General features: G+C 43.6%; 1 protein-coding gene across 1 annotated transcript; it reads left to right on the plus strand.

Annotated features, from left to right (window-relative positions):
* Positions 1-447: 447 nt before the first annotated feature.
* On the plus strand, positions 448-19,802 carry LOC118289750 (gamma-aminobutyric acid receptor subunit rho-1-like). The gene is made up of 10 exons (XM_035616731.2): positions 448-760; positions 7,726-7,776; positions 9,267-9,373; positions 11,102-11,169; positions 11,263-11,486; positions 14,283-14,365; positions 14,639-14,779; positions 14,874-15,026; positions 15,263-15,459; positions 16,655-19,802. Exons 1-10 carry the CDS (start codon positions 654-656, stop codon positions 16,940-16,942), a joined length of 1,419 nt encoding a protein of 472 aa, XP_035472624.1. The 5' UTR covers positions 448-653; the 3' UTR covers positions 16,943-19,802.
* The last annotated feature ends 147 nt before the right edge of the window (positions 19,803-19,949 follow it).

The following is a 19,949-nucleotide window of genomic DNA, read 5'->3' on the forward strand; positions in this document are numbered from 1 at the left end:
TCATTTGGCAAGCACACATGCTACATGTACAAACCACCATTGCTATGATATCTAAGCCCTCATTATTGAACATAAGAAAGATGATCAGTCCATTTATCACAAAATTGCACAGCACCCCAAAATCCCTGCAGAACTCCAATTATCCTAATCCTAATTCTCCTAGGGGGCTGCACGGTGGTGTTGTGGTTAGCACTTTCGCCTCACAGCAAGAAAACAAATCAGGAAAAACTGTTGCGTTAGTGAAAACCATTTTTTTTCTCTCCCTCATCCACTCTTTGCATGGATTTACGCGGGGATGGGCGCGTACAGTACATTGCACTAGATGCTGCACGGGGCTCAGCCTTTAACCTTTGTAAGTGGAGGTGAAGGACTCCGCTCTGCAGGCAAGGGGTGGCTGGGGGGTGGGTGGGGAAAGCGTGCGTTACACTCCACCGAGCGCACGGAGAACAAATCCGAGCCATCTGACGCGGGGATTTGTAGGTTTAGGACCCCCTCCTCTGTGAGATGCAATACAGTGGCTTCCACGTATAGTTTCTCACTGTGGTCGCGGCGCGAGGCAATGCGGGGAGCGCGCGTCCTGTGCGCAACGAGCGTTCGGAACGGCACGCCGTTGTGAGACTTTCGGAGGGGGCCGGGGTCCGGTGGGCGCCATCATGCACACGGATGTCTTGCTACTCAGCCTGCTGCTCTGGACGGTCGGTGTGTCCGGGCTGACGCGCCAGCAGAGGGGACGAACCCTGCAGCCGCACAGACGCCTCAGGTCAGTTTGAGAGCGATGGGAGCGCAGGGCCATTGTGCGTAAAGCTGAAAATTCGACATGAAAGCGTGCGTAAAACTCTTTACACGCACACCTCTCCCGAAAGGGGTGACACATTCTGCCAATAGGATTGGGGCTCTTTCTTCACTGCACCTATGGAAGAATATGCTCTAAAACATGGGACATGGTGAGTGGCAAATCAAAGAAATTGAAGAGACAGCTATTCACAAAAAATAATGTTTAAACTCATCCACTTACAGGCTTGACTCCACTCCACAGAGTTTGATCAGTGGCTGTGGAGATCCTGTCAACCTTCTGGGTACTCCTAGAAGAAGAAAAAACATTTATTTCTTCTTGGTCAAAAGACAAATTAGTTCTACTCGGTCTCATGGAGACTTTGGACTCACCTCCTATATAACTGTTATTGTTGACCAGTCAATACAAAGTGCTGTTTCCGGTCTGATGTGGTGTTACCCATCACATGCGTGGTTCCAGCTCATGCCTGCTTTTCAAACCATCTCACAACTCGTAAACAATTTCACCGTGGCATTGCTAATTCAAGCGGGGGAGTTTTTTTGTGTACTTGTTTTCATTCGACCGTGAAAGCTCATTCAGTCTGTCTGCTGATGAAGACCGTGAGGTGCAGTTAAAAGCCGATAAACTGACCTTGAGTCAAGATGAGCATTGTCAAAATGGTGATGTGACGGTGGTCCGAATGTATGCCCCTGTGACTGCTTTAGCACTGGGAAACGAGATGATTTCTGATTTCTCTATTTGTCACTTCACAAAGCCCAGTTATGAGATCAGCGTTTGACACTGTGACATTTGGTCATAAGGCAGTTAGAGGGCATATTCTCCTCAGTTGCACGGGCTTCCATCGTGATGATGTAATGTTATTTATTCAGATTAATTCTAATTTCAGGGATTGCATCCGTTTGACACTGGTACTATAAAGCTTCTATCTGCAAGTAATGACTGGGGAAATATCTGCTAATAGAAATATAATATATGCACAGATATTTTCATACAACTACAGTGCAGAAAAAAAGCAGAGCTGGATTGACCTGGGCCCCAGGCCCTGTGTGTTCTGTTCCTTTCAGTCAATATTATATCATTGCTCAGGCATATAGCATGCAGCCAAGTTCCCCACATTTGTATGACATGCCGGGGTGAGGCTGGAGAAACACTCAATAGACCAGTCCTTCTGGATACAAAGCCAATTCAGAATCATCCCCGCAGGATACCAGAGGAACAGAATGTCAGACTTTTCTCTGGTCGGTGTTTGTGTAAAACGTCAAATGCCCTGACCCCTTCCTACATTAAGTGACTTTACTTTCCTTTCGGAAAATCCTGCCAAATCCTCAAGAAAATCCTCTCCAAGAGATTGTACTGTAGCCTTTGGGCGCTCAGCTTTCTATGCGAGAGCCGCAAATCGGCGGAACGTCCGGCGAGACGACTCAATCGTGAGTTGTGGTCCTGTCGACAGATCTACAGTTGATTTGGAAACTCTGTTGAAATCTACTCAACGCTGAAACCACTGACTCTTTTTTTATCTATATAAATTTAGCTGGACACTGCATTTCATATGTTTTGCTTGTTATGAAAATATCCTTGCTTTTCATTTGTCTTATACACTCATAGTGCTGACACGGCGTGTCTGTGTGCGCGCGTGTGTGCGTGTGTGTGTGCGTGCGTGCGTGCGTGCGTGCGTGCGTGCATCCTGTATGATATGTTTTGTAGACCTGTGTAGTGACTGTGTAGAAGCTTCAATTGGGACCTGCCTGAATTAGGACTGCAAATGAATATGAGTGTCGAGAATGAATAACTTCAGAAGGACGATTTCTCCAGCTTGCACGAATTTCTTCTATTACAAAAAGAAACGAGCACCTCGGTCTGCAGGGTAAGGTACTGAATATTGATCATAATACATTTATTTTCATACAGCTTAAAGATCCCTCCTCGGCCATCCATGTCGCCCCCTGTCACCAGGGCTTAAGCCCTTCGCCACCAACGGGTTTCTTTCTCCGACGAAGCCTGCCAATCTATGCTTCGTGTCCAATAGCTACAAAAGGCCCACTACTGACGTGGTTGGTTCGATGGTGGCGCGGAAACCTACATCTCTCTAGTTTCAAACATGAACATGATCGACTCACGGCTTATCACTCTTTGATATTTCATGGCTTTTTCATTGAGTTTTTTTCATCGTTTCTGGTTTTATATGCGTTAAAGGAAGCACCAGCTGCACAATCTTTGCCCTGCAAATTCGGGTGCGGTGCATCACATGGTAACATTCAGGTGTAATTTCCCACATGCAGAGGTGTTCAGGTCTCTTTGTGGACGTATCCGTCGGTTCCTATGACACGCGCACGTGTGCATCCACACAGTTAAGTCGCAGCTTGTTTCGAAGGTTATGTAACCGCCGCTCCTGTGGCGGCCAGTTAAAATGCATTCAATCTGAGCACATGATCAAATGTTAGACTGCCTATTTTAATGGTGTTGAGAATATTAAACATCCAGCTAAGTGGTATTAGAGCAAACAATGGATGTAGTAGGTTGTAATTAATGCGGCATTATGCAACATACGTGAATGTAGGTGAAATCATTTGTGTATTCAGAGTCAGCCCAAGTCTGACAAGCTGGTTTTGAAATGTTTCTTCGCGAATGCATCACGTAGAGAAACATAAAGGAACAGTCAGGAGAGTGAATGACGAATGGAAGGATGTTTTGCTGCCTTTTAAACTTTACTATTAGACATTAGCTGGGAAGAAAAAAATATATACATATTTCACTGTATTGCATGATGTTGTGAATCAGTTAATTCACCTGAAATGAGAACATTTCAACTGGATTTCCTCACTTGAATTGAATTGAAATAAAACTGAAAATGTGTTTATTGTGAACATGTAAAGGAAAAAAACAAGGAAAAAACAACAATAGAAAATAATGAAACAAGTGGACAGATATAGAAGAGTGATATTCACAAACAATAAGAGCAAAAAGCAAAAAGAAACTGTCCAACACTAGCTTGACATGTTCAAAAAGGGCCGAGAAGAAGAAGAATTTATTTAATCTCAGCCCTTCTCCCCAAGTAATTCATCTATAATTAATAATTAATCAGCTTCCTTTTTGATTGAAATCAATTAATATAACTTTTATCTTTATCTCTAAATTCATTATTAATATAGTTATCCTTATCAAAATATATCTTTTTCTCACTCAAAATAAATTCATTACCAATTTCATATATCTAAATCATATTGTCTAGTTATCTTATATTGTCATATACAAACATATAGTCACATATGCCTGGAAAAAAGAACGAGTATGTTCCCCTCCACTCAAAAATGTTTTTCGCTTATTTCTCTTGACGTGGATGTTTGAGCTCCGGGTCCGTTGCCTGCTGTGATCCGACCTTGCGATGCTTACCTGCCTCTTGATGAAAACGGACCCCACTCTCTGAATAGTCCCTGTCGTATCTATTTTCAACCTGTTTCCAAGAATTACATTTAACCAACTAAATAGTTATCTGTAGGAGAACTGCGGTCGCTCAGATCACACCATTGTTTGCCACATCAGAACAATGACCCTAGAATATCCAGTACTGAGCGGTTGGACACCAGTTTACTGACAGATCAGGCTCCGTTTCCAGTGTCAGCTGACGTGATGTACCATCCGCCCGGAGCACGCCCACGTGCTTGGCAGTCGAGGCTCCATTTTTGGCTGACGGCGACAAAAGGCGACATGTGCCTGGTCAGAAAAAATCACTTACTCTCGTTATGTAATATGTCCTCTGACTGTGTTAATATGCTCTCTGGGTTATTGCTATTGTTGTGGCTTTGGCAAAAGGTTAGCCGGGCGGAAGGGAGGCCAGCAGTTGAGCAGCATTTATAGTAGAGCACAAATATAAAAAGCATGTCTGAATTTGTTAACATTCAGTCTTTTTCAATCTCTTGAAAGACAACAGAAGCTGAATTGACCTGACTAGATATAACTTTGGATTTACTTAGTACAGGTACTTGTTTCTGTATATCTAGCCACACCTTGTTTCATTGAGGGCTGATGGATGGCGTGTCACAGGTATTGCTCTTATTAGAAAATCAAATGCAAATGAATGTAGTCTGGGACATCAAAGTTCTGTCGATAGCTTGCATTGTGTACCCCTTATCTGTCTTTTAATTTCCATACATGAACTTAATCATGAGAGAAATTAGACAACTTTAAGGACATTTTTTTAGTCCAGGGGTCAAATATCTCACAAAACAAAGCAAACATTTTGCCAAAGGTATTGAGAAAATTAGGCATATCGATCTATCCATCGATTCATCAATTAATCTTGGCACGACCCCTCTGATTTATATTGTGGCCCTTTGGAGGGGCACAACCCCAAGGTTGAGAACCACTGGACTAAACTGCCTGTAAACCACCAACTACGCCAGTAAAATACATTGGCCAAACAGTATTAACAATGTCACATAGATTGCTTAAGTACATTTTGCCATTAACACTTTTACTGGGGGTTGGATTTTTAATGCAGGACTTTTACTTGAATATTTTGACATTTCTGTTCTGATACTTTGGCAGGACACTGATTATTTGCCATCACAAAGGGCGTAGGAAAACTTTTTAAAGTTGAGCAAATGATCAACGGCATTGTTTTTATTGTAAAGACAGTCTCGAAAAGGTGTTTTTTGGGGGGGGTTACGACAGGCTACAATCAAGTTCGGTTGTGTGCCTGAATTGGCACCGGGTTGGATTACACAATTCTCGGTAATAAGCCACACTTTTTTATTTCTGTGTATGTTCGGTAATGCTCATTTGTACGCTTGCAGGCGTTCTGTCATTAAAAAATACTGAGTATCCTCGAGTCAACTTGATTGGAGGTTCAAAGGCGATGAAGCGAACCAGACGGTGCCCTGACAGCTCATGGGTTATTTGACCTCTCTGTGTGTGCCACACTCAATCCGATGCTTAATCATTCCCCGTTACGCTGCATTGAAGCTGGTGAGTTAAGGTAAACACAAGGGCTAAGTGGGACTAAAAAACAGCCCTGGACTTTCCCCCCAAACAGGCCCAACCGCCACTAACTGTGCAGATTGACACGTAGCACCCTAAGAATTGGAAAATTCCGCTGTTCGTTTTGATAGGCAGCATAATGCGAGCTTGTGACCAGCTCTTGAGCAACTTGATCAGGGACGAATGGGTGTGAATTTGGATGTCGGCTGGGTTGAATGACACAATCAAAATAATAGCAATAAATAATTTGTCTTCATTCATTTTACTACAGTGTTGTTCAGGGTGCGATTTGTGAAAAGACTTATGTCTCTTATTTGCTTCCATAATAGACAAGCATAAGGAAAGATAGGATAAGATAAGATAAACCTTTATTCGTCCCGCAATGGGGAAATTTGGGCATTACAGCAGCAAAGTGGACTGAAGAATATAGAAAGAAATTTACAAAAAAGCAATGGCATGTACAAAATATAACAACATAATAACATTAAATTAAAAAAAGATATATAAATACCATATACAGAGCAGTAGCAGTAGTTGCACATGGAGACTAAATATAAATATTGCACAGTTGGTTATTGCAGTTGAAATGGCTTTGAACCCACAACCACCAGGACATAAGACGTGCGCGCAAGCAATGACGCCAAAAGCCAGAGCCCTTGTTATGAAGGGCCGCTAGCACGCCGCATAATATGTCGGCGAGTGAGGTTTACACACTTGCGCAGCACAACACGCGACTGACTGTCAACAAGTCAAAGCATGCAAGAACTAAATCGCCCTTCCGAATAGCAGCCGGTTCTGACCTAATCTTCCAGTCCGAAAGAGTTGACCTTTCCTAGTAATGTGCCCTTCCGAATTCTAGTCAGGGGGCGTGAACTCTGTGAATATGATGGACAGATGCCACATCAGACGTCAGCCAAGACTACGTTCGAAAGGCAATAAATGACTTACTGTGTTGGATTTTAATGATCTAAGTGCATCGCCAAGCCGCCCGGAGCAAGGGCATTTTGGACGTGTCAAAAGGTGTAACAGCAGGCAAACAGGTGCATGGGTCAAAAGGTTGCTCTGTCTTTTAATTAATCATGGGTTTGTTTTTGGAGATAACGTGTACTAAACCAATCAGAGTGCCATGTCCAATTCCCTTTAAAAGCCAGGTGAGCTTGCGCCGTGGCACATTGCCATAATAATGGTGGATTTGCAAGGTGCACGAAAATTAAATACCGTGTGCAATTTCCATGATTGGTCAAATGATTAGCCAATTTCAGTCATCGTTACCCCTGCTCGTCCGTGTGTGTGTGTCTTTTGTCTGGGCAGAGTCTTTTCTGTTGTTATTTTCACACAAATCCAATTACATCATATCATTACAGTACATAGAATGAACTTGTGTGTTTTGATATTTAAATCTGCTTGATGTTGCGTCATCAGCAAAACGCCGTCATTTTGGTCATCACTCATAATTCTCATCATTTTGAGGAAAACGTATTTTTTCACCCACGCTGTCCGTAGCTCAGCGCAGCTGTTTGATAACTCAGTCGTCCGTCATTGCCTGAGATGCTTTATGTGATTGGTTATACAAATCAAAGCAATGATGCTAATAAGGTTACCTAATATCCCACAGGCATCTGGGGAGGGAGTGGAGATTATCTCGTTTCCTAAGGCTTAACGTATTTAAAGTACACACTCCCGCCCTGCCCTCATCTCCTCATCACTCCACCGTCAGGTGTTTCTAAAGGCTCATACCTTGTGCAAATTCGATCTAATGGGATTTTTCCTCTTTTATTAGTTGTAAAGTATCGCAGTTGTTCATGTAATAAATAATTCCGACTTCCAAAATCTTGATTCTGTTGCTCACCATGCCCCCCTTGTAAAGATTTACCCAATTTACCTTGAGGGCCGTCTAACATTGCATAATATTTTTGTGAAATTGCATAACGTGTTGTTTTTTTGCCCACTCTCAGATCGAAAAGAGAAATGCCTCTAACGGAAGGATCCGGTCGCAAGATTGGCAGGTATTACGTGCATGTTTTTTCTTTAGGCAAATTAGAACAATAACAGAGGCCAGACCAAAGAATATAGTGGAGATTAAAGCAGCACGACCGGACTTCAAGGCACACGATCAACCTTTTAATCACACTATTGTGTGCAGGAGGAGGACGGGTCGCTTCTGGGTATCCCACTAAGCCCAATATAATCCATTCTCATCCTTCAGATTTGTGAAGTCCATAAGTAGGGTTAGGGTCATGTATGGATTCCGTAATGCTGTAGGAAAAGAAAAACAAAGAGAGGAAAAAAAGCTGATATGTGTTGCGCTCTGAAGCACCGGGGCACATTACTGCGTTGGGAGTCTTTTACTTGTTTGGGTTGTGCGCAGTCGGAAGTTTCTCGCCAGATGTAGGCCGTCTGTGTGAATGTGAGGTAGTCGCGCCTCAAAGCCCAAATTCTGAATTAATTATGACACAGACTTGTGCCATCAGATGTAAATGATTCATATGCAACAGTAACTTACGTGATGACCTGCGTCTCTTCTGGGTCATATTCATACTCTTACACTTCTACGACTTCTACTTCGGATTGAATCGTTTACGTCCGTGCACGGCGCGTCACGTTAAATATCGCTGCCGCAATGAATTGTGGGGCGTCTATATCTCCTTTCCTTCCGCATAGGAAGGTCCAGTGTACCCTATGCTGAAAAGGGTTTGGAAAGGAAGCATTGAAGCTCCTTAACCCTATGCATTAAGAAAATCCGAACAGCTCTCATCATGGCTGCTGATCCAAAACTTCCGGGTCACTTCGAGATTTAGGAAACCTCCTAAGACAATACGACAATTCGGCCTCACCCCTGGAGCTCGGTGACCGTGGAGAAAATAAAGAGCTTAGCAGAGAGCCATTTCTAGCAGAGTCTGACAATCTCAGCTGTGTGCCACGGCCGGCAGACGAGTAGTTAGATGACCTGGTCATGTTGCCGAGGGCTTACCACAGTTCCTGAGGGAGTGCTTGAACCAAACTTCACGGCGATCCATTTGATAGATGACAAGGCAATGTACCGAAAGACACAAATGTCTGATCTGTCGTGGTCCCAAGGCCCTACTTAAGCCTCTCCTTCGGTCCTTGCAGTTGTCCTTTGCAATGGATGCTGTAACCCTCTGTTAAAACGGAAACAACGCTCTTATGACTCCGTCATGGCTGAATGCGACTCCTTTTGCCCCTGTCAGCTTAAAACACCGAACAGGTCTACAGTGCAGCTACAGACTCAACAAAACTGCAATACACCAAGGAGGTCAAATTTAGTTGCCGCTGACAAAGGATGGGCACCTATGTTTTTTTAAATATGAAGATAATAACTCGACCTGAGTGAAATAGCATTGAATGCTTCACTTAAAATCCAGCAATCGTACAAAAAGATTGATAGAAAAAACAGCTCACAACCCTATAAAACGTTCTATCTCGTGGTTCAGAAATGAACTCTCAAATTGTTGTTTTCCCCAAAAATATCCACCAGCCACATGCTCAAGAGGAGTCCAGATATGACTAAAGCCTGGGGTACAAAGTCGGAGCAGCTGCTGCGGATAGATGACCATGACTTTACCATGCGGCCGGGGTTCGGAGGTAAGGCTTTCAGTTTCTGAACCACCTGCCGTGCAGGTAGCACATCTGATCCGTGTGCTCGTGGACGCGTTTGTAGTGTCCCGCACTGGCTTGTAGAGATGACATAATCACAGTGGGATTATGTCTGAGTCACGCCGCCGCGGGCCAGTGATTAATTGGGTTTCAATAACTCTCATCCTAATCTGCCACATTAGCAGGGCGAGAAGCCCGATGTCTGTGTGCCTTCAAATGCTCACACTTGAATTTTTCCTCGCTACCTTTCGAATCTCGGATTTGTGGTTCTCGTAATCCCTTCACTCGGCAGGCTTTGATAATTATCATATTTTCTTGATTAACAGCAGAACACTTAAGTCTTTGCGCTGTTAATCAGGGAAAATTAAGGCGGATCCGGATCGAGTATGAATAGTAACTTGGGGGGCGGGGGGGTTGTTAAATTTTGAAAATAGAAAATCAATTAACTTCCTCTCTTACCAAGGCCCTTCTGCCCTGATAGCTCAGTTCAGAGGAGATAATCAAATTAATTATTTCAGATTATTTAAGCGCTACAGTTACGACTTCAGTATTAACCGGGGCCAGGGTCTTTTAGTGAATCGAAATTTGTCGCTGCACAGTCCTCGGGTGCCAAAGTGTAGGCCAGTGCTCCTTGTGTGCATACACAGGCACGCTCCCAAAGTGGTGCGACGTGCGCTGGACTGCGATGTCTGCCAAAGGCAATATCGCTGTGCCAATGTGCAAAGTTCTGCCCTTTGCTGCAGCGACCTCTGACCTTGCAACCGACACTGTTGATGGCGAGTTTTGAAGCAGCTTCGCATCTTGCAAACACACAGTCGACGTACGTCTTGCACAATTTTTTAACCACTACCAGTTGCACATCTTGTATGTGCAGGTATATTTTTTAAAGTTGTTAAGTATTGAAGTATTCTTATTTCATGCATCATATTTTTTCTTTTAGTTTTGTATATATTCTGATTTCTCTCCCTTGTTTCGTCTGGTTTTTATATTGCTGCGGGTGTCTCCGTGAACTACCACTCTAGATTTCGTTGTTCACTTACATAACTTACACTTCGCCATAACAAGTGGGTGTCATACGCACTGTTCTTATAACCTACATGACATTTTTTCTGAAATGAGAATAGCAGGCTAGGGGAATAGGATGTAATTTGAAGTTGATCCAATTTTGCTTGGATCATTTTCAAAGCGGAAAGCAGAATGAGAATCTCAACTCGAACTCAAAAAGACTTCTTCAAGAGTAATTCCACGGGTCAGGTCATAAGGTCACCCCTTTACTTCGAACAACTAATTATTATAGCCCAAGGTGTATGCTGATTGAAGAATGCTTTGTTTAGGTTATTTTTCATTTTGAAAATGTAGGGAAAAAAACCAACAACAACAACAACAACAGTTTACACTATAATTCACTATACTGTCAATTAAGATTAGCGAACTCACTCCACTGGCCTCTGTGCCATTTTTTTGGGACCCAATTGCTTTCATGGGAATTTGGATGAAAGAGAGCAGAGGTCATTGTCTGATGCAAAGGGGTCGGCTTAAAAAGGAGCCGTGACCTCCAAATAAACACATAATCCAGACAGTTCTGAATTAGGCACTTGGACGACATCTGCGCTCCCTCTATCCATTGATGTGTTTGAGAACAATGCTCGCGTGAGCCACTGCAAATCACAGAATGTTTCATCTTTGCAAACCGCTTTCACTCGCATCTCTTTGCAGGGCCTGCTGTCCCCGTAGGAGTGGATGTGCAGGTTGAAAGTCTGGATGCAATTTCAGAGGTTGACATGGTATGTCTGGACCAAGCTGTGAGTTAGCATTTACTGCATCGGTTGCCAGGCGAGGTAGTACTGAAACAAACACTTTTTTTGTTGTTGCTGAAGGACTTCACCATGACCCTGTATCTGAGGCACTACTGGAAAGACGAACGCCTGTCCTTCAGAAGCAACAACAACCAGAGCATGACTTTCGATGGCCGACTGGTGAAGAAAATCTGGGTGCCTGACATGTTCTTTGTCCACTCCAAGAGGTCCTTCACACATGACACCACCACTGACAATGTGATGCTGCGAGTGTACCCCGATGGCAAAGTCCTGTACAGCCTCAGGTAATTTCCCACCGTCAGCAGGCTCCAGCACGCAGCATGTATGAAAGAACGTGCTGCGTAAGGGAAACACTTATTTCCTTTCTTCTCAAGAGTGAGATGAGTCTGATGCCACTGGGACTTTTTCTTTGTGAACAGTAACCAGTTGCAATAGTTTCCCGGGTGAACAGTGAGGTTGCCAGTTTTGGTGCCTTCATGCCGGCACAATGAAAAAATGATAAACATTGTCACAGACAGGCCCGGTTCCAGAGTGAGTTGATTGGACTCTTCTTTCTTCTCATTATACAGTGTTAGATGCATTAATTATGACTATAATTCCAGTATTAGATACGTAATGTGGAATTTACATGTATTTTTGTTTTTTTATGAACGGAATAATTGACAATGTGTCATGTAAAATTCTACCGACTCTCATCAGCACCAACCCCAGACGCACATGCACCGGAATCATGCAACAGTGACATTTTAACCAACATTTATAAGCCACGGTTTGCAAACAAAACTTTATGAGTGATGCATTTTTCTCTATTTACACAAAATAAATGATTCCCTGTCAATAATCGGTGAATTCTATCTGCAATCGTGAAGTACTCTGTAAAGTTTCAGTATGAGCGCGGTAAATTACTCACTGGTCCTTTACAGATTCATGAGATATATAGGCGGGTATCCATAATGACAGCCCGTGTGATACAGCAGACGCCGGCATAGATATGCAAACAAATGATTCAGTGTGCATCTGCTGCACGTCCATTTATTGCTAGACTATGGGAGTGGAAATGAGGCTTGTGCCAGCGCGTCCGTCTCCCGTGCCCCTGGGCTGTCGGTTCGAGTCCCGACAAGTGCGGTCAGAAAAAAACGACAACAAGCACTCTTTGCCCAACATCCCTTACTGACTCTACAGTTTCAAAAAGAGTCATTCAGCAATGGACACGTACGGTACATGCAATTCTCTTTCGGACGTTCCGGTCATGATGTAAGTGTCTGCTCCGGGGGGTGTTATTGCCATTAGCCGTCCCGCCAAGACAAAGTGGCACCAGCTGCCCCAGTACAAGATGTGTATTTAAGGGGATAACGTTTTGCCAATTACGGCCCGCTCACTCTGCCGAGCGTGACCTAGTCATTCGGGTGAGCAGTGCGAGGCCTCGGAGCCAAGATAGTTGATTTTGTAATCCACATTACAGAGCTTTGGCGGGGCGTAACAGCTGGCCGTCCATCTGCATCCTGTTGCGACTCACTCGCACACAGTACTGCTTTTCTGACAGACCGGCGCAAACAAAATTCAAACGATGACATCAACATTAACAAGACAATACTTGCCCACATTCACTACTTGATCTGAAATACCAATTGGAGCACTGAGTGTGAGAGATACATTGGATTATTACCAGGGGGCTATAGGATCGGCAAAAGCAACAGCGTAGGGATTTTGTGCTGTTACCTTGATAAAGGCCGTTGTACGTTGCTTCCAGACGAATGGATACTGAATGTATGAGCGGAGACCAGTTGATAGTACATGCTGTATACTGTAAAAGCATACTCATCACATGACCCGGGTCAATATGTGTGGCGTTGGTGCCGTCTGGAGTTTTTTCCAGACTAAGGCAGATTGGCGAGTGAGGATGACAGTTCATAGAGCTCGCCTTGCAGACCGCGAAGCGTCCACTTGTCCTGCACGCTGGATTATGTATTTTCATTCATCGTGTCCGTGCGGGGAGGCTAAATCTCCGCTAAAACCTCTGGCCCGCGCCGCATTTGACTTTGAACGTGACGTGAAGGTTAGACATGCATCGCACACAGTCGGCTCATAATGAAAAGTCAATGGACAGCCACCGTTTTCAATTCATTTCACTCGAGTACAAAGCAATTTTCCATATTCTCTGGAGGTCTGGTAATCCTCTGTGGCGTACACCATGCCTGCTTTTATTGTCGTGAGGCATAAGATAGAGGCTGTCAAAGTCTGATTTGAAACTCTTCATGGTTGAAGCCTCTTCTTCCAGGAATGTTTAACCTTACCAGCATTTTGACATCAAGAACCAACGTCTCCCTGAGGGAGGTCGTACTTTCCAAGGCCTTGGAACTACTAGGGCGAGGCTTCTGTTTCAGTTGTTTCTTCCTGCTGTTTTCTTAATTTATTTTCCATCCGTAAGTTCAAGAACGGCGTTATCTCTCACAATAAGAGGTCCATACATACATCACTTTAACTCCCTTGACTCTTCCCAATTTTACGCATAGTTGTTCGTGAATTGTGTTTTTTCTCTTCTTCAACTTTATTAATGTTCATTATTGCTGTGTACCTCGGGCCATGGCGTTTGTGAGTTCAGGGACAGCGTGTCGAGCGTACTAAGATTTCTTTGCATATATCTGTAATAAATGGTTAAACCTCGACATGACTGTCCTGCCTGAGAATGGCTTTATGTCAACACGGCCATTTGTTAACTGAATGTGCCGCTTGACTAACTGCTTAGAAAGGGGGCAGGCACTTTCAGAAAGTACATAGCAGGTGATTGAATGAATCACCTGTCTGTCACCTTACATCATGGCTGCTGAGTCCAGTCTGGAGAAGAGCGAAGACATCTCTTCCATCTACAAAAGCCTTCAGTTTCGCTCTTTGCTCTTCTTTTCGTTGGAGAATTACTCTCAGGTTCTTTACCCTTTTGCAGACACAGGTTATTTTGTATTAGTAAATCATAATTGGTGAATCTCTAAAAAAAAAAAAAATACATCCTTGAATCCTAAGAGTTTAATTGAAGTAATTATTTCTCTGGTGACATTTCAAGGTGAATTCTCCTGTCATTGCAGAGTGACGGTCACAGCCATGTGCAGCATGGACCTGAGTCGCTTTCCTCTCGATACACAAACGTGCTCTTTGGAGATAGAGAGCTGTAAGTAACCGATATGATCGAGGTTGATGGGGCTTCTTCCTCTCCCCTACAGTTGCACAGAAGCAGTGGGTCATTTCTCCCCCTGGCCCGTTTGCCGTAATGAATATGAATGTGCCCGATTGAGGAAATTGAATTGAGGTACAATTGCATTTATATCTACCGTGTAAAAGATTGGAGGATTGGTTTTTACTGCGTAATGCAGAGACTTCACTTGAATGTTATTTTCATATTCGTTTGTGTGGGAGATAATCGGAGCTCTCTTTGTCTCACCAGATGCGTATACGGATGATGACCTGATGCTGTACTGGAAAGAAGGGAACCGCTCATTAAACACAGATGAGAGAATTTCTCTCTCCCAGTTCCTCATCCAGGAGTTCCACACCACCGCCAGGCTGGCCTTCTACAGCAGCACGGGTACTGGTGACAGAACGTGATGACCCCCCCCCCCCCCCTTTAATTTGTTGTCCTCTGCGGGGCAAAGCGACTTCTAACTTCCTCTCCTCTCCAGGCTGGTACAACCGTCTGTACATCAACTTCACTCTGCGGCGTCACGTCTTCTTTTTCCTGCTGCAGACCTACTTCCCTGCCACCCTGATGGTCATGCTGTCCTGGGTGTCCTTCTGGATCGACCGCAGGGCCGTCCCCGCCAGAGTGCCACTGGGTGAGCTTGCTGAGACACATTCCACTAATTGGCGCGGCGGCCATTTGCTTGATTGGCGTCTCCGTGCTGTAATGTTTCTGACATCTTTTATGGAAACCCACATCTGACTGAAATGAACTAAAGGAATTACATTTGAATTTTTTTTTTTTGTCATTTGCATGTTTTGGATTTGCGAAACATTTTAGATTAAAAAACTTTTAATTAATCAATTCCACATTCTGTTGGACATTCGCCAGGCATAACCACGGTGCTCACCATGTCCACCATCATCACCGGAGTGAACGCCTCCATGCCCAGGGTCTCCTACATCAAAGCTGTGGACATTTACCTCTGGGTCAGCTTTGTCTTCGTCTTCCTGTCTGTGATAGAGTACGCTGCAGTCAACTACCTGTCGACGCTAGAAGAACGTAAGGAGAGGCAACTCAGAGAAGGGGTCAGTACCGGTCACTCACCTCCGTGCTCATAGATGCCAAGTGGTAAATGTGGTTAAAAAGTTTTTTTCAGTCAGTGAACCGCTTTGATCCAGACTGAAATATCTCAACAAATGTTGGTCGTATTGCCAGGAAACAAATCCTAATGATAGATAGATAGATAGATAGATAGATAGATAGATAGATAGATAGATAGTTACTTTAATTATTCCAAGCTGGGAAATTCAGTTTGATTGATGTTGTTTGTATTTGTCGAATATTGAAGGTGATGGCCTAATACCTGCAAAGCTAATTCCCATCAGCTGTACCTTGCGTCGAGTGCCAATTAGCAAATGTTAGCATTTTACCAACTACATTAGATTACAAATTCCTCAATACAGAACATTTAATACGACTTCGTAGTTTGTCAGTCATCTCTGCTCCACCAAAGAACATTCAGGCAGCATAATTAATGTTAGCCTGTAGCCAATAGGGATAGACTAGACTCTTGTGGATCTATTTTGAGGATCAGAGCTCATGGCTCTGAAGCGCAAGTGCATTCAAAACGTGTCCAAATTCCACTTTTGCTGGTTTGACAGCAGAAGAAAAGTTGCCGTGCCCAGAGCGGGAGCTTGTCTATGTTCCCTCAGCCCTTTGTTCCCTCTACTCTATATTCCCTCAGCCCTATGTTCCCTAACCCCCTATATCCCTAACCCTAACCCAATTCCTACCTTAAACCCTAACCCTAACCCAATGAATACAAGGTAACATATCCAAAACATAAAATATGACCAGGGTGGGTGGGGGGTGACGCAGTGTGGGCTGAGGAACCATAGGGCCTCATTTTGATGGGGGGGAATTTAATAGAAATGAGGGAACATAGGGCTGAAAGGGAACACACAGGGCCTAATTTGGGCGAAAATCCTTGACGGAACATTGGGCCTTATTTTGATGGGGGCAAAATTTCATAGATATGAGGGGACATAGGGCTTAGGGAACATAGGGATGACCCCCCCAAGAGCGTGGCACACGGGTTGTAGCCTACTTAGGTTCTTTATCAGTGGTCGCATATTACTATTATTGCACGATTGACTTCAGAACACTTTAATGTCAATAAAAAAAGTGCATTTTTCTATTTAAATAGTGTGGGCACTGGATGGGAAATGCCTACTGTGTCTCGAAAGGGTTGTCGTGAAATCCTTTGTTGTCGTCTTGCAGCTGCTGTGCACCTGTGGCGTGACCCACCCGGGCATGATGTCAGTCTGCTACAGTGAGATGGATGTCAACACCACGGGCAACTATGGGATGCCAGAGGAGAACGGGGTGAAACGGGAGAGGATGCTGGTGCAGCTGGCGATGGAGACCGACCAGGTCACCGGCCACGTCAGCTCCGGTGCCTACAGCAGCGTGTGGGTCCACACTCATGCTATAGACAAGTACTCCCGGGTCATTTTTCCTGGTTCGTACATCCTCTTCAACACTATCTACTGGTCCATCTACTCCTAACACCGATGGAACTCAGACAGACCTTGCTCTACCGCCGTGGAAACATGTGCACTGTACTTGCACATTCAGGCGTTTTGTCTCTTCGGATGTTAACGAAGAAAAACCGAGCGCTTCATTCTAAAGAAAATGACCCGAATAACCCCAAGGCGAACCTGGAACAGTCCAACGGGATCCAGTCAGGCTGAATCTTTAGTCGGCCAATCAAAAGATCCCATGGTGTGTTGAATGTTGGTCGGGGGAGCGGCCACGCTTGGGGATTTTGAATTGGGAAGGTAGATACCTGACATTTGTTTCTTAGGGGTTTTCTCATCTAGTTTCAGACTTTGTTAAAACTCTTCTTCAAGGGCTTGAAACAAAAGGCAGTGCATCAGTAATACAAGGTTCAGTTTAGTTAACCTTTAGCCGAGTACATAACAGACACATGTCCGTTTTACAACTGCGTTAACTCATAATGTGTTTGCACTTTGCAGCAGTTTAAAAAAAAACCCTCTGGAATACAACAGACAGACCCCAAACAGCCAGTTGTGAGAGAACTGTGGTGGCAACAGGGCTGGCCCAAGGCATTAGAGAAGCAGGGGGCCCATGCCCAATCTTACTGTAGGCACGATACAACCATAGTCAGCCAGACAGTTGATGGAAAAGGCAGTAGCCCATAAAGTTAAAGAAAAGGGCAACGTCACCAAAAAAGGACATGCATGAGTAATTTCACTATTTTACCATAAACATTCACCGGCTAGATATCCGTCAAACCAGCCTTCGGTTCGGTCAAGGTATCATCACTTTACCATAAGCTCAGAAAATATTCTGTATTTTTACAATACTAACCTCCAAGAAGAGCCCAAAGTTGACTGGGAACTGCATTTCAACACAATTAAGGGTGTCTGGTTCTAGCTTTAGACATACACATGGTGCTCAAAGGACCATGTAGATCAAATACCATCGAGAATAGGCAGGCATCAGCAATTGGCAGAGAAACAGCAGTGCTGAATGGGGGACCGGTCGGCCGCAGGTCCTCAGGCGAGCCAGCGACGAGCAGGGAGGATCCAGGGCTGAGGCCCACATTACATCAATTTCATTCATGTATGGAGGAATGTAACAGCCTGTATTCAAAAACTTAACTGCTGTATAGAAACTCAGTCCCTCTGCTCTTTCGTAGGACCTGTCAATGAAGCGACTGAGCCATATTTTAGTGCCTTGTGAAATACTCTCACATTAGAGCACTTTATCAGGTAGCTCACGCCAACGCTGGGTTGTTCGTCCCTCTGCTCTCTGTGTGAATATGAATGATCGGTTGTCAGTAAGTGTCATAAATATTTACGAAGAGAGGTTTATTACTTGTCAGTTTATCGTTATGATTTATCTGTCCCCCTGCAGCATACATGTCTACTCTGTATGTTGCTTGTCCTGTGTTCTCCTCTGAGAAGGAAAATCACCCCAAGACATTTTGGTTTTCAATTTTGGTTTCCGTTTGCAAAAATAAACATCTTAACTCCCATTATTTTTGATACCAGTGAAGATAAGTAGAGCCATTATGGGCACTGAAATGCAACGAACTTTTGATACACTTTTCCTTTCTTGTGGCTCAGTCATTGTGTTGGTTATTGTATTAAAGTATCAACGTTATCAACAAACACTGAATAATTACACTTCAATCCATTGTTGTTGTTTTTTTATGCCAAGAATTATGGGAAAAAAACATTGTTCTATAATCCTATTTTTCTTAAAAGGCTTGGTGAGACCACTTTCTGGATGTGCAGGCGGAAAAATCCAATCATATGCAAGCGTTCCAATCAATAAGTTGAAGAAAAAGTAACGAAATAGATAAATTATCCTTGAACAGACTGTGGGATGTCAGCCACATTATTCTACTGGCAATGTGACTACAAACCGTGTCAGTAGATTCCCGACCTGGATCTGCTGGGACCCAACAGGTCTGCCAAGGTTTTGACAAAAGTTCAGGAATGGTGTTTGGATTCAGATCGGGTTCGGTCACACCGCTCCCAAAAGGTAAAGATTGAACTGTATTTGTGTAAAAAAACCCAATCTTTCTAGAGTCTAGGCTATATAAAACAGTGCCCACTGACAGTCATGAACAAGGTGCCACATTATGAGTTCACATTAGACATGGTCTAATGTGACTGGAATCATTTTTCAGGATGGAGGGCCACAGGAAGAATTAAACCTCAAACTACTTGACTGTTAAAAGAGCAATGGCAGCACTCCATGCTCTCGTCCACTGAGCTGTACAGGACTACACCAATGGAATCCCACCAAGAACATTGCATTTTGCCCGTAGTTGGTGGTTGGCATAAATGATTGGGAAATAAAACATCATTATTATTTCTCATCGCCTTCTCTCGCATTAGGAATATCCAGCACACACACTGGACTTTCCTACACGAAAAGGAAAGGAGAAATAGATGCCCCACAATTCACTGCGGCAGCAATATTTAACGTGACGCGCCATGCACGAACGTAAACAATTCAATCCAAAATAGAAGAGGAATAAGAAGAAGTGGATGAATATGACCTAGAAGAGATGCAAGTCATCATTTAAGTTACTATTGCATATGAAGCGATTTGTTTTCTGTATTTGTGACGTACCAAATCTAGCTTACCAGGATTTCGTAAACTAATCCTGGTAATTTAACACATGAAATATCAAGTGTATGGTATATCTTTTTATAGCAATATTTTCATTCATGCAAATGTTATAAAAAACCTCTGCTGCAGCAGACAGCATGATTATTGAGATGGGTGAGATGAGTGGGAGTTGAGTGGGATGATGGTGACCAGCACCAGGGCAGCTAAAGCCACGTTTATCATTATCACTGCTTTGGCTTTCTTATGAAGGAAAAAAAATGACATAAGTGTAAATGAATGAATAAATAAATGCAGTTTGCGATTAAAAAGGCCATTCCTCTGTTTCTACATTTTTACATTTTTACATTTATTTATTTCTGTATTTCTACACTTCTACATTTATTTATTTCTGTATTTCTACATC

Source organism: Scophthalmus maximus, chromosome 18 (genome assembly GCF_022379125.1).
Source record: "Scophthalmus maximus strain ysfricsl-2021 chromosome 18, ASM2237912v1, whole genome shotgun sequence".
Classification (NCBI taxonomy): domain Eukaryota; kingdom Metazoa; phylum Chordata; class Actinopteri; order Pleuronectiformes; family Scophthalmidae; genus Scophthalmus; species Scophthalmus maximus.

Excerpts from the sequence above, each read along its gene's own strand:
- LOC118289750 (XM_035616731.2), top strand. The coding sequence starts at position 654 with ATGCACACGGATGTCTTGCTACTCAGCCTGCTGCTCTGGACGGTCGGT. Across the intron at positions 11,487-14,282 it reads AAAGTCCTGTACAGCCTCAG|AGTGACGGTCACAGCCATGT; the intron begins GTAATTTCCCAC and ends CTGTCATTGCAG. Across the intron at positions 15,460-16,654 it reads AGAGGCAACTCAGAGAAGGG|CTGCTGTGCACCTGTGGCGT; the intron begins GTCAGTACCGGT and ends GTCGTCTTGCAG.